Below are 13,491 nucleotides of genomic sequence, written 5' to 3' on the forward strand. Positions count from 1 at the left end.
CAATTCCACACTTCTTTCTACCTGCAAAGCACAGGATGGGTTAAATGGTTTGTCTTTGTCTCCCATGGAGTTCTTTGGGACTCAGATGGAGCTGCAATTCCAAAAGCCTTTTTTGGTCCTGATTGTGAGGAAGAGTTCCACAGTGCTGTTGGAGCGTGAGGACTGCAGCACTCATGGTTTGTGTTAGTGCAGCCAATGCATTCGAACATAAAAGATTCCCTATCCGTTAGGGAGTTCCTAGATTGGATCCAGATTCTGTTTAGGAAAAATCTTAATTCTGCTCCCTCAATTAAGGCTTTCTAAGCCTCAATCTGGTTTTATCCAGAGAGGCCTGATCACGTGCAGCGCAGGGAATTTCCCCTATATGGTGGCATGGCGAGGGGTGGCCGTGCTGTGATGTCAACTGGGCTGTGCCATGGCTTTGTTTGGAGCCTGAGGTGGACGGGACGTGTCTGGCAGCGAGCGGGCCTGGGCTGGCACAGCGCTGGGCCAGGCTGCCGGAGCGTGCCGGGGGACGGCAATGCATGTGGGAACCGGCTCCTTGGCTCACACTCGCGTTCCCAGGAAGGCAGGCAGGCTTTCAGAGGGCTGTGTCTCCATGTCTCAGTGTCCTGCCCTGGCTGACAGAACTGTTCCAGGGGGAGCCTGAGCTTCTTGTCCAGCACACACAGCCCCCCAGGAGCTGGAGCACCCCCTGTGAGGATCCCAGATCCACACACTCCTATCCCGGGAGCCTGATGCCAGAAGGAGACAGGAGAGGGGCTGAGTCCCTGTGCCGGGAATGGGGCAGGCTGGGGCACATGGCTGCTGCCAGATGGTGCCTGGCTGGGTTTGGGCTTCCCTCTGGAGAGGTGTGTGCCCTGTTCTGCTCCAGCAGTGCAGCTGAGGGGAGTCTGGTGGCTCTGCCAGCATTCCTGACAGCACAACAAAGCAAACACTGTGAACTCCACTGCAGAGACTGGTGACAGCATCAGGGTGTGCTCCAGGTATCACCTTCCTCCCCAACCACAGGAGCAGCTGCTCTGCTGAGAGAGGATCTGCTGTCTCAAAGATCCAGTCAGTACAGATCACTGGCTTGACAATCAGTAACAAGAGGGTGGGAAACACAAAAATGGGGGAAACATTAATTAAACAGGCACTGAACATCCAGGAGACATCCCCATGCTGAAGTAGGAGGCAGTACTGGAGAACAGCTTCAGTCTGAGCACAGCCCACAGCAGCCATTTGAGGAGGTGAACATGTTTCTGGCACTGCACTAAATCCTGGGGCTGAATTACTCCATAGCTGTGTGACAAAACCAACTGATCCAGCCCTTCCATCAGAGCTGCCCTGTCCTGTTACAGGAGACACCCTACAGACAAGCAGCCCTTTAAGTGACCAGGAACAACAGACTGATTGAGAGGTTTCAGAGGTGAAGTGATGGGCTTCCTCCAGGGCACAGGTGGAGAACACTCTTGTTCCTGCTGTGAGAGCAAGGCAGGGCCTGTCCTGGCCAGGGTCTCTGGTGGTCTGTGCTGGTTCCCACTTCACCAGCCAGCCCCAGAGGGTGCCGTGCTTCCCCAGCTCCCTGGCAGAAGCTGCTGCTGTCAGGGCTGAGTGAACACTCTCCAGCCTTGCTGGTCCCCAGCAGAAGGGAGGCCAGTGGCAGAACCCCCAGCTCAGGGCCATGCACTCCCCAGAGCATCCCAGTGTTGCACTGCCTATGGGGACCACAGAGGGTCTCCCCTGTGCCCCTGAGGCGGTGTGGCCCCTGTCCCCCTGTGGCACAGCGCTGCCTGCCTGTGGGGTTGGTTGCAGGGACCCCGCCGTGCTGCAGCGCTGACCCTGCACAGCTGCCAATGCCAGCCCTGGGTTTAGCACCGGTGTTTGCAGAGCACCAGAACCTTGGAGGCTCAAACTGTTTATTTGCTCCTTGCAATTGAAGATATCCCTCAGCACTGGAGAGGTTTCCTGGGAAAAGGTGTTCTTCAACAAATAAATAATTTCCCGGGTGGGGATGAGGACAGAGGAGCAGCTGCTGGCTGGCTGCAGGGCACGGCCCAGGGCTGGTGCTGCTGCAGAGGGAGAGCTGGCCCTGCGCCCTGGAATGCATCCAACAGGACCAGATGTTTCTGGCCAGCACAGCAGGACCGGCCCGGAGCGGATGGTGTGTGTGGGAGCTGGCAACACCCGCTCCTGGACCCAATTCTACATCTGGGGCAGGGCCTGGGGGCTGGGGGAGGAGGAGCAGCAGAGGGGGCAGGGGCAGATGTGAGCTGTATAATCAGTCTGTTAGGATGGCGAAGACCCTCAAGATTGAGTCCAACTGTAAACCAAATATTTCCAAGGAAAGCCTAGGACCCACCTCCCTTGGCTGGTGTTTGCTGTGATGGATGCAATCCCCAGATCTCCTAACGCTCCTGGCATTGATCCTGTCACCTTCTTCCCTCAGGACAGTCCTTGGCTGCTGCCCTGTGCGCTACCACAGGGCTGTCCCTGGTTTCTGCACAGTGGGACGTGTGGGGAGCGGGACACGGAGGGACATGCCAAGTGCTTTGTGGTGCAGGGAGTTTGGGAGCGACCACCTGGGCACATCCCAGCGCCCTGGGCTGTGCCTTGCCCCGGGCAGGCATGCTGGAAGAGCTGGCCCTGCGTGGCTGCGTGCGAGCAGCGTGTCTGGTGCATCTGGTGACCACAAGCCCCACGCTGTGAGGCCTGGCAGGAAAATGCCGCGTCCTGCTGGCCTCGTGGACGGCCTCGGTCTGTCCAGGGCGGCCGCCCGCGCCCGGCCCTGAATGCCCGTTTTGTTGGCCAGTCTGGGGGAGGATTTGCCCCCACACTGCCCTGGTCCTGCTGCTTCATGAATACGGGCAGTGTCTGGACGCAGGCGCTGCGCCGCAGGGCTCTGCTCCCGCCGTCCTGGGGGCTCCCGGGCAAAGGTGGCCCTGGGGCTCCTGGGGCTGGGGCTGCTGCGTGCTGGGGCTCTGGGCTGCCAGCCAGCCTGGCTGTGCATCCGCAGGGAGATGGAGAAAGCCCCCGCATCAGGCTGAGCAGAGCCAGCCGTGAGAGCCCCCTGCTCTGTGCCATGCCATGCCGTGCCATGCCATGCCATGTGTGCTGCCAGAGAAGGGGCACCCTGCCAACCCGAGGGGCTGCCATGGCGAGGCCCGGGTGCTGTGGAGGTGGTGGTGTAAGCCTGGGAAAGATTTCTGTTTCCACTGGTGAGTGAGTCAGCTGCGGCACTGAGCCCATGGCTCCCCTCCCTTCCCTCCGGCCACCGCCACCGCCCAGCACCCGCTGCCCAACCCTTTCCCGCAGCTGCTAGGGGCTGTCAGCCTGGGCACCTGTGTCCCCTCATCACACCATGTCCCTGCACCTCCCTGCTGCTCCTGGAGACTGACCAGAAGCCCTGGTGGCACCAATGTTCTACCACCAAACAAGTCACATCACAGGCAGCAAATGGGTGGGGGCACAGCACGAGGGCTGCGGCGCTGGCACTGAGCCTTCAGCTCTCCGAGGATGGCCTGGGGGCTACTGGCATGGCTGAACACCATGGCCCAGGCAGAGCCCTGTGCCAAGACCCTCGTCCTGGAGCCTGGCTGTGCCCAGACAGCTGAGCTGCAGGGGATCCAGGCGGAGGCAGCTCCTGGGGTGGAACAAGGACTGAAGTTTTGGTGCTTCACCTGCACCCTCAGCAGGTGCCAGCAGACTGCAACCATAGTCAAGCTCTGCCCAGGATGTCACCTGCCCACTGTACATCCTGCCCACCCAAAGACTGGCCACCCCCAGCTAACCTCAACCCTGAGACAGCTCAGGCACCGTGGGGAGAGCAGGACGCCAGCCTGGGCAGCAGGGCCAGGAGGGAGGCAAAACCACCACAAACAAACCAGCCTGGCCGGTAACTGAGAAGGAGGCAGGGGGGATCAGGGCTCACTGCCTGGCTGCACCGAGGACAGGAGGAGATTTTGGGAGCAAGGGCTGTGGCACCAGGGCCACCAGCCCAGATGGTCTCAGCTGCCCTTCCTGAGGCACCACATCGCTGTCACGGGGGCTTCGAGCACCACAGCCCCCCAACATCCTTGTCTCAAGCTTCATTTGCTGCTTGCTGCTGAGCTGAGAGATTTTAATCTTTTAATCACGTTATGAGCTGAGGTGGTGCCGGCCACGCACAGGAGGAATGTCTGGAAGTCAGCAGCGCCTGTGGCAGTGGGAACCCATCCTGCCCCCACCCACATGTCCCCACTGTGTCCTGCTCAGGGACCCCTGTCCTCCCCAGCTTGGCTTGTCCAGCGGCTGGAACTGGGTCCAGGGGCAGAACATGGGACCAGCCACCGTGGACCCATGCCAGAACAAGGATCAGCTCAAAAGGGCTGCTGGGACTGCAGCTCCCCACCACAGCCCAAAGGACCCAACACAACGTAGTGCTCTGACCATGTGGGTTTCATTCCTCCCCGTGTTTTCCATGAGGGGAGCGGAGGGGTGCCCGTAGCCCAGCCCAGCACAGCGCGGAGCCACGGCAGCCCCTGCAGAAGAACAACAAAGCCCTGGAATTAGAGATGTGCTGGGAGTTTACTTTACCACAAAAAAATGTCAGAAATCCATATTGTTTGTACAGGGATTTGCTGGGGATCGCTAGATAAAAGCCTGGCAGGGACCCAGCCGGGGGGGAAAAGTCGGCCAGCTCCTTTCTGGTGGCGAGGACCCCTGGCCAAGCGAGGGGTGCAGTGCATGGCCAGTGCAGGGGCTCGGGGCACGGACAGGGACAGGAGCAGGGACAGGGACAGGGACAGGAGCAGGGATAGGGACAGGGACAGGGACAGGGACAGGGACAGGAGCAGGGATAGGGACAGGAGCAGGGACAGGGACAGGGACAGGGACAGGGACAGGGACAGGGACAGGGACAGGAGCAGGGGCAAGGGCAGGGACAGGAGCAGGGGCTGTCAGTGCTGCCGTGAGTCACAGAAGGACCTGAGAGCAGCGTGGGGCCAAGAAAGGGCCCCGCTCCTGGCACCAGCTTCAGGTCTTCGCAGTGGGAAACCTTTCCGCATCCAGGGACGCGGTCGGTGCCAGCTCCGGAGCACGAGGCGCCCGTGGCCAGCAGCCGGAGCGTGCGGGGCCCGGCGGGGCCGGGGGACGCTGCCCCGCACACACGGACAGGAGCGGGAGGGCGCTCGCAGCCGGGGCAGCTCCTGCCGAGCTGGGCAGCAGCGCCAGGGCAGCTGCTCCCCGCTCCGAGCCTCGGCTCCAGACGGCTCCCGGGCCGCGGCTGAGGCCGGGCGCTGCCAAAGCTTTTTCCCGGCACCCGGCAGGCTGTTCCGGATCGGAACAGGGACCCTCCTGTCTCTGCAGGGCCGTGGCACCGTGCTGCTGCTGCGAGGAGTGCCGGGTGTGGGCACACGCACCTGCAAGGTGTGCAACAGCTGTGACAGCAACCCCTGGGCACTCCTGGCCACGGAAGCCGGGTCAGCGGACAAGGGGGGCGAGGGACAGGGGCAGCGAGGGACGGGGATGGTGAGCAGCCAGCCTGGCCACTCCTCCCTGCCCAGCTTCAGGACAAACGGCAACACACGCAGCTCGCTCTCACATCTGGTATATTTTAATACTGTTCATGTCTAAAATGACCAAAACCAAGCCAAGCACTTGTAGCCCCTCGCTCTGCCTCACACGGAGAGTGAGAGACCGAGGGCTGCCCTGTCCAGTGCTGGGAGCAGGCAGGTGTGAGGGCAGGTGTGAGGGTGGGTGTGAGGGTGGGTGTGAGGGTGGGTGTGAGGGTGGGTGTGAGGGCAGGTGTGAGGGCGGGTGTGAGGGCGGGTGTGAGGGTGGGTGTGAGGGTGGGTGTGAGGGTGGGTGTGAGGGTGAGTGTGCAGGCAGGACACCCTAGGCAGGCTCCTCCACGCCTGCTGCCGAAAGGGACTTGCACAGCTTCAGTGAATGCATTTAAATAACAGATTCATGATCAGCAAAAGCAAAGGCAACTTAACCACATTTCCTAAAATAGCGACTGGCACCTGTTCCTGGCGGCTGGCGGTGAGGGGACCCGCCCGCCCCACGGGGCCCGGTGCAGGCAAGGGCATGGGGCTGTCCCGGCCCTGGCACCGCCGGCAGGGATGGGACGCGCGGTCCCGGTGGGTGTGCGGGGAGTGTGGCTGGGCTGGGGGCAGTGCAGGAGGGGTTCAGTGTGCTGGGGCAGGGCAGGCGGTGCCAGCAGCGGCAGAAGGATGCGGGGCTGGGCTCCTCTCTGTCCCTGGGAAGTCGAAGCTGGCCGAGCTGCCACGGCCCCAGGGGCCACGTTGTCACAGGCGTGTCTGCTGGGGGCTGCTCTTATGGGCTCTCCCTGCCCTGCAGTACAGTGGGCACACTGCGGGTGATGGCCATAGCAGATGGGGAAGGTTTGGGGGTGGAAGCCGGGCTCTTGCCACAGCCCTGGCTGGAGCTGGGGTGCCAGGGCCAGGCTGCGTCAGGGTGCCCCAGGCAGGCACAGCACAGGGTGGGTGCAGGAGTGCAGTGGGACCCACCCGGGCACTCAGACCACGAAGTGGAGCCCGTACGTCATCTGATGGCCGTTGTCCCAGGCATAGAGCACCTTCTCCTTGGGGTTGTAGTCGACCTGCGTGGTGAAGGAGTAGTGGTTGAGGAAGGGCAGTCGGAGCTCTGCCTCCGTGTCTGTGTGCGTGTCAAAGGCATAGGAGATCTGCCCTTCCTTTTGGCTGTAGGTGTCCACAGCATAGAGGATGCCACAGATGATGAAGCAGTTCCCGTATGTATTGCGCTTCAGACCCGTCTTCCAGGTGGTTTCCTTGCGCACCGAGAGGTCCACGGGGTCAAGTCGGCTGAGGACGATCACCTCCTGCTGTGAGTAGTCATAGTCCACCGAGGGGTAGATGACCCAAAGCCCACTCTCATCCACAGCGAAGTCGATGTCCGAGTGGCCCCTCCACTTCCAGGGTGTCGTGTCCTCATACACCACGTCATGGAGCTGCGCCCAGCCCGCCACGTATCGCTCCTTCAGGTCGTACTTGATGATGTTCTTGGTGAAGGCACGGTTGTAGTAGAAGGCTCCTCTGTACACCACGTGCCCAGTGCCAATCCAGTTGTAGGGCAGCTTATAGAGGTTGCTCCAGCGGCCTGTGAGTGGGTGGGAGAGGTGTTGGGGCCCTCCACAGCACTGGGATCCCATGCACGATGGCCAGAGCATGCTGGCAGCAACAGGGGACTTGTGTCCCCCTTGCTGCCCTCTGTGTGCTCCCCAGCTCCCCTCAGCTGCCCACCGCCCCAGGGCCCAGCACAGCTGGTGTCACACAGCACTCAACACCTGCCCAGGAGGAGCCCCAGTGCCCACTCAGCTGCTTGCCCCTCACCCTGCTTGAAGTTGTCGAGGCTCCTGAACTCCACCAGGCTGTTCCCATAGTAGTAGTTGGTGACGTAGATGCGGTCATCCTTGGCTGCTGGGTCCTTCATCCAGGCCCCCTCATTGCGCCCGTAGCTGTGGTGCTCCGTGGGGGGCTCCACTGACTCGATAGTGCCTTCGCACTCCACCTCCTTTACTGGGTGCCGAGGGGGAGGAAGAGGGAGGCTTATCCCTGCCCCAGGCAGCTGACTCCTCCTTCTTCCCCGTGGCAGATTGCTGCTGGCTCAGCTTGGCCAGGGGCGCTGGGAACACAGGGCTGGGTGCCCTCTCCCAGCCGCCCCTGCTCACCCACCTCTGTTTGGTGTTTCGGGGTCCCCGGTGCTGTCAGCCCCATGCCCGAGGACAGGGCCAGGGGGGCTGCGGGCGGTGCTGCGGGGGGCCAGGGCAGTGCTGGGTGCAGCTGTGGTGCTGGACACGGTGGTCTCTGTCTGTGCACCAGCTTGGGCTGGGGTGCCCTCAGCTGAGGGGGGTGGGGGGCCCCTCTCCTCCTGCTGCTCTGACACAACTGCCCCTCTCACAGGGCCTTCTGTGGGGGGACAAGCTGGGGGTCAGAGTGTTTGCAGAGACAGGCCCTGGCCCTCTGCCTTGGTGGGATGTGCCCTCCCAGCCCCCCAACCCTGCCCTGTCTCCAGACTCACCGCGGCTGCCAGCCGGACCCTCCGCCGCTCCAACCTGCCCGACCTTGTAGTACGTGATGCCTCGGACCACAGTCTGCTGCTGCGCCAGGGGCTTGGGCTTGGCTGTGGGCTGTGACCCTGCCCTGGCCTTGGTGTTCTCCTTTTTGGGCTTTTCGGGCTTCAGCGGCTTCTCCTTGGGTGCTCGGGTGCCTGCCCTGTCCCCCAGTGCCTTGCGGGTGCTGGGGTACCGTCCCACCTCTTTCTCTCTGCCACCTGTTGTGTCCTGGGGGGCACAGCCTGGTCGGACCCCATTCCCTCCCTCCTCCTCCCTGCCACCACCATGCCAGGCAGTGGGCACAGGCACCAGCCCAGGCGTCACCCCAGTGCACCTGCCACAAGCCTGGGGGAGCTCCCACTGTGCCTGCATGGGGCTGGGCCCTGGGGGTTCCTGTGCCTTGGGGTACCTGGGCCTTGCTCTCAGGGATGGCAGCCGCATCCTTCTGCAGCAGCTGGTAGCCCAGGTTGGAGATCTCCTTCTTGATGCTGATCATGATGTCAGAGTAGTTCTCATAGCGTTTCATCTGGTTGGTGAGGTGCTGGATGCTCTCCTTCATGAAGTCATTCTCTCTGCTCAGGTTGGTCTTGATGGTCTGCAGGAGAGGAGAGGCTGGAGCACCATTCAGGGGCCCAGCTCAGGTGGTCCTGAGCTGCCCGATGGGGACACTGTGGGGATGATGCTGCTGGAGCTCACTCACCTCCTCCAGCGTGTTCATCTGTGCCACCACCTTGCTGATGTAAGAGTGCACCTTCATCAGGTCCATGCTGTACAGCGTTCCCTCGAGCAGGTCCACCATGGACTGCAGCTGCAGAGAGGACGCAGGAAGGGGCCCTGGGGTAAGGGCTACGGCATGGGGCACAGGGCAGGGGGATGGCTGCGCAGCGTGGGGAGGGGTCTGGCCCCCAGTCCCACACCACAGATACCTTGAAGAGCTCAGGGGCCTGTTTCTTCAGCTTCTCCATCTTCCACTCATTCTCACAGGGGTTGAGTGAGGAGGGGGGAGCGGTGCAGGAGCACTTGCAGTCAGCCCCCGAGCTCACCGTCTCCACGGTGTAGAAATCCTCCACGCGCGCGCTGCCGTTCCTGACGCGGCTGCAGGCGTCCTTGCTGAGCGGCCGCAGGATGCACTTGCAGCGGCAGTCGGAGCCCTCCGAGGTCATCCGGACCTGGTCCACATCACCCAGAGCCTGCAGGACAGGTGATGAGCCCGGGCATCCCACAGGACCTTGCCAAGCCCAGCAGACCATCACAGCTACCTCCCTCACTGCTGCTTGCCCAGAGATCTCCCACTGCCCCTGGGGCTCACGGTTGTGCCCCAAAGAGTGTGAGGCATTGTCTAGTCCAGAGCAGCCTGTCCCGCCGCTCTGTGACGAAGCCCAGGGAGCTCTCATCCCTGCAGCCACCAGTGTTTTGTGGCCCAGGTACTTCAGTCTCGTTTCCGTGGCTGTTTCCCAGACTCCAGCAAGACCTCAGTGAGCAGGGATGGTGGCATGAAGACGCAGCAGCGCCTCTGTGCCCCCACGGCACGGCTCCAAGCCCACACAGGGCTCGTTGTTTGTGGTGACATGCAGCCACCTCAGGGTGAGCTCGGCCCCTCAGTCTGCCGCGATGGCCCGAGGCACATGCTCAAGGACTCCCTTGTTTCCACACATGGCCCTGATTCACGCCACAGAGCCCAGGGTGCTTTTCGGCTGGTTTAGCTAATTTCTCCCGTTGTGCTCAGGAACAGGGGAGCTGAGTCCCTCTCACCCCCCGCCACCGGCTATGCACCCGCGGGGGACCCCGGGGCTGGCAGGAGCTCGGCCAGCCCGCTCCGGGTGTCCCAAGTGCAGGGATGCGTCTGCTCCAAGCACCCGGGGGGGTGGGAGAGCTGGGAGAGGCAGTGCGATGACCCCGGAGGGAGAAGGACTCTGACTCATCCTGGGAAACAGAACGGTGGCAGAGCTGGGAAACAAGTTGAGCTCTGGCTCCCTGTCCTCCCCGGACCACAGCGGAGCACAGAGCGCCGTGGGAAAGGGCAGGGGCCCGCGGGGTGCATGTCCTGCCTGCCCGCAGCACCCACGGCCGCCCAGGGATCCAGCGCAGGGCTGGTGCGCCGCTGGCACCGGGGCAGAGGCTCTCCCTGAACTGGGCACGGACCCCCAGCTCCCCACAGCCCACATGGGCCAGCGGCTTCCTCCCCTTTCTGAAGGGCTGCAAAACTTCACGCATTTTGCATTTCAAAAAACCCTCTTTCGTTCAAAGGGAAACCGGGTCCCGCTGGCTGAAGGAAAACACCAGGAAGCCAAAGGGCTGTAAATTGAGTAGAATCTAATCAAGCTCTCAGCAGGGAGCGGGGCAGGGACCCCCTCCCCAAACACCACCTCGCCAGGCTCGCACGTCCCCGGGCCCCCTGACCTCCCCCATGGCCACGCCGGCGCTTGTGCAAACACGCAGGACGATTCACAGCCAGCACCGAGCTGCCGGCCCCTCTCCACAGCCCCACAGCACCCGGGGCTGGGCTGGCCTGGCCACGAGCAGCGTCCATCCGTGTGCACCGCGCTGCCTGAGGTCCTGGTGCGCGCACATCCTTGTGGGAATCCCGTGAGAGATCCTGGTGAGCCCCACTGAAGTTCCCAGCCGGGGTCCCCCGTTCGTGCCGGCACCCAGAGCACCAGGCACCGGTGTGGGTGCCACTGCCGCAGCACAGCCCGGCCCCGGCGCACGCTGTGACCCCACCTGCTCCCAGCACCTTCTGCAGGGCAGGGCTGCAGCTGCCTGTGCTGGAAGCTCGTTCCCGAGGCAGCAGGTGACCGTGGGCTGTGCATCCCCTCCCTCGGCCCCGGCACGCTGCGGCGGGAGGCGCGGGGCCCTCGTGTCCCGCCGGGGCTGAGCTGAGCAGCCAACCCACCGGAGCGGCCGCGACACCGGGACCCTGCACAGTGTGCGGGTGTCCGGAGCTCAGACCCTCTCCCACGGCACGAAGGGCCAGCCCCAGCCCTTCCCAGAGACCCGCCCGGCTCCGGCCACGTCCACCCCGCTTGGGAAATGCGCTGTGGGTGCCTCTGCAGCTCGGCCGCCCTCCTTCACGTGGGGCCGTAACACTAAACCTCGCTCTGCCGTTTGCCAGCTTCCCTAAACAGGAACTGCATGATCTATTTATACAGAAAAGCCCACAAGCAAGGAAGTATTAAAACAGGCTCCCACGTAGGAAGACTCTGTGAGGGTCGCCCAGGCGGTACATCGGCTGGGTGCCCTCTGTCAGCCCGTGCCTGGCTGTACGCACCCTGCAGGGCACAGCCCGCACCAGGGCACGCACAAACCCGCTCCCCAACGGGGCACGGGTGCTTGGGGACGTGGTGCAGAGGGCAGCCCATGCTGCTCTGCTTTCTCTGTGGGAATCTGAGCTCCCCAAGAAACCTGCGTGGGGGGCTGATGCAGCCCTGCCGGGGCTCTGGTGATTCTTTCCCCGGATGCCCCCACTTGCTGCAGACCCCGGCCCAGGGTGCTGGCAGGCGGCTGCTGCCTCTCCTCCAGAGCGGGTCCCAGCTCCACGGGGGCTACACACACATGGCTGGTGTGGGAGAGAGACCCCGCACTTTGCTGAGGGTTTCCTCACTGCAAGTTTTATGAGCTGGGTAATTTTCCCGGTTTCCGGGACCTCTTGCAAGAGCATCCATGTGAGCACAGAGTTTGTGACATTATTTGGAGAAAGCGGGACCTTTGACAATGACCCTTGGCCAGCTTTTAAGCTGTCCTCTGGCTGCTGCCAGAGGACTTGTCTCGGAGGAAAACACGCTGCGTTGATAAGCTGCCGCCCCGCACGCCTCTGGCACAGCTGCTGGGAGGCATGTCCCCTTCACGGGAGAGAAACCATGTCACCCTCCTCTTCTTCCTCCTCCAGGCTTGGCACAAGGTGTCAAACACGTCCTGCAGCTGAGGCAGAACGGCGCTGGCAGGGCTGGGCCGTGGCTGACGGCGGCCAGGCCCCGGGCGCTGGCGCTGCTTGGGCATCCCGTGTTGGTCACGGGGACACAGCCATGCCAAGCGCTTGTGTGGCACACGCATGCCCACCGATGGGATCTCATCCAACGGCAAGAACGGAGAAAACACCTCTGAGCACAGCAGGCAGCACCTGCGGGGAGGGAGGGATGGAGGAGGCGACGGCACCGCGTGGATCACTGAATCCTGCCAGCATCACCCCTGGCACCCCGCCGGGAGCCCAAGCAACAGGGCATTCCAGGCTTCGGATATCTGTTCCAAGCTAAGTGCTGCCGACAACAGCTGTGTCAGCGTCGTTTTCCACCAAATGTCTTGGAAAATCCTGTCTTTTTAACATTTGGTGATCCTAGCAGTAGCTGCTCCCACCAGCATTCCTCTGGGCTGGGTCCCGGTGTCCCTGCTCCGGCCCCGCTACGGCCATTGACCCCGTGGGAGACGTTTTCCAGCTGGAACCGAGGGCTCCTGGATGCAGGGGGGAGGCTGCCCCCTCTCCCCCCTCCCCCCCCCCCCCCCGCTGCCCCGTCCCGCTCCTGCTCCTCACCCCCGCGGGGCAAGGCTTGTCCGGGCTGTTCTCTCTGGCACGGAGTCGCTCATTGCAGCGCCCATCACCGCAGCGCCGGGAACTAGGCACCTTCCAACTGCTCGAACGCGCCCACAGCCCGGGTCATTCCCTGCGCCGAAGCCTCGCCGCGATGGGACCACCGGCACCGGAGCCCCAGCTCTCTCCGGGACCCCCGCCCGCGCCCCCGCCGCTCCGCCCGGGCACAGAGAGCAGCGACCGCCTGGGACACCGGGCCGGTCCCGCAGGGAAGGGGCTGCCCCTGCCCACTCTCGACCACCGCCGTGATCGCTCCCGGCCGCAATCCCGGTCCCGGTCGGTGCCGGTGCCGGTCCGGCCCGTCCTTACCGTGGCGGCGCCGCGCACCGCGGCCAGCGCCGGGGGCAGGAGCGCGGGGGGCAGCAGCGCCCGCATGGCGAGAGCGGCGGTGACCGCCCGCACCGAGCGCCCGCTCCGCCCGTCCCGTCCTGCCCCGCCCCGTCCCGGCGGCGGCACCGGCCCCAGCAGGGCCCGGCCCGGCGCGGGGGCGGCGCGTTCCCCCCGGGTGGAGCTGGCCGTGCCCGCCCCGGGGCTCCCGCTGTACCGGGGCTGCCCGTCCCTCCCCGGGCTGGCCGATCCCCTCCTCTGAGGAGACGGTGTCCCCGGGCGAGCCGGGGTTGTGCGGTTTCCCAGGGCTATGCCCTATGCCCGGTTCCCCTCTCCCGGAGCCCCATGCCCCGTGCCCGGTTCCCCTCGCTCGCTGCCCGGTGCCCGGTTCTCCTCTCGCGGAGCCCCGTTCCCCTCTCCCGGAGCCCCGTGTCCCGTGCCGGGTTCCCGGTCCCCCTTTCGCGGTGCGCGGTGCCGCGGGCAGCGCTCGGGGCTCGGCCGCGGGTGCCCCCTGGCGCCCCGC

The 13,491-nt window shown here is 63.9% G+C and overlaps 1 protein-coding gene across 2 annotated transcripts; it reads right to left on the reverse strand.

Annotated features, from left to right (window-relative positions):
* Positions 1–5,559: 5,559 nt before the first annotated feature.
* Positions 5,560–13,053, reverse strand: OLFML2A (olfactomedin like 2A). 2 transcript variants are annotated; one of them, XM_014257954.2, is made up of 8 exons: positions 12,951–13,053; positions 8,986–9,249; positions 8,760–8,867; positions 8,469–8,654; positions 8,026–8,287; positions 7,680–7,913; positions 7,338–7,523; positions 5,560–7,104 (listed from the first exon to the last, which is right to left on the reverse strand). In XM_014257954.2, the coding sequence occupies exons 1-8, from the start codon at positions 13,014–13,016 to the stop codon at positions 6,503–6,505; spliced, it is 1,908 nt and encodes a 635-aa protein (XP_014113429.2). In that variant the 5' UTR covers positions 13,017–13,053; the 3' UTR covers positions 5,560–6,502. The 2 variants fall into 2 exon arrangements, with proteins under 2 accessions (XP_014113429.2, XP_014113430.2); XM_014257955.2 differs by lacking the exon at positions 7,680–7,913.
* Positions 13,054–13,491: the final 438 nt, after the last annotated feature.

Source organism: Pseudopodoces humilis, chromosome 22 (genome assembly GCF_049639895.1).
Source record: "Pseudopodoces humilis isolate 2021_Gansu_Grassland_sample_001 chromosome 22, ASM4963989v1, whole genome shotgun sequence".
NCBI classification, from domain to species: Eukaryota; Metazoa; Chordata; class Aves; order Passeriformes; family Paridae; genus Pseudopodoces; species Pseudopodoces humilis.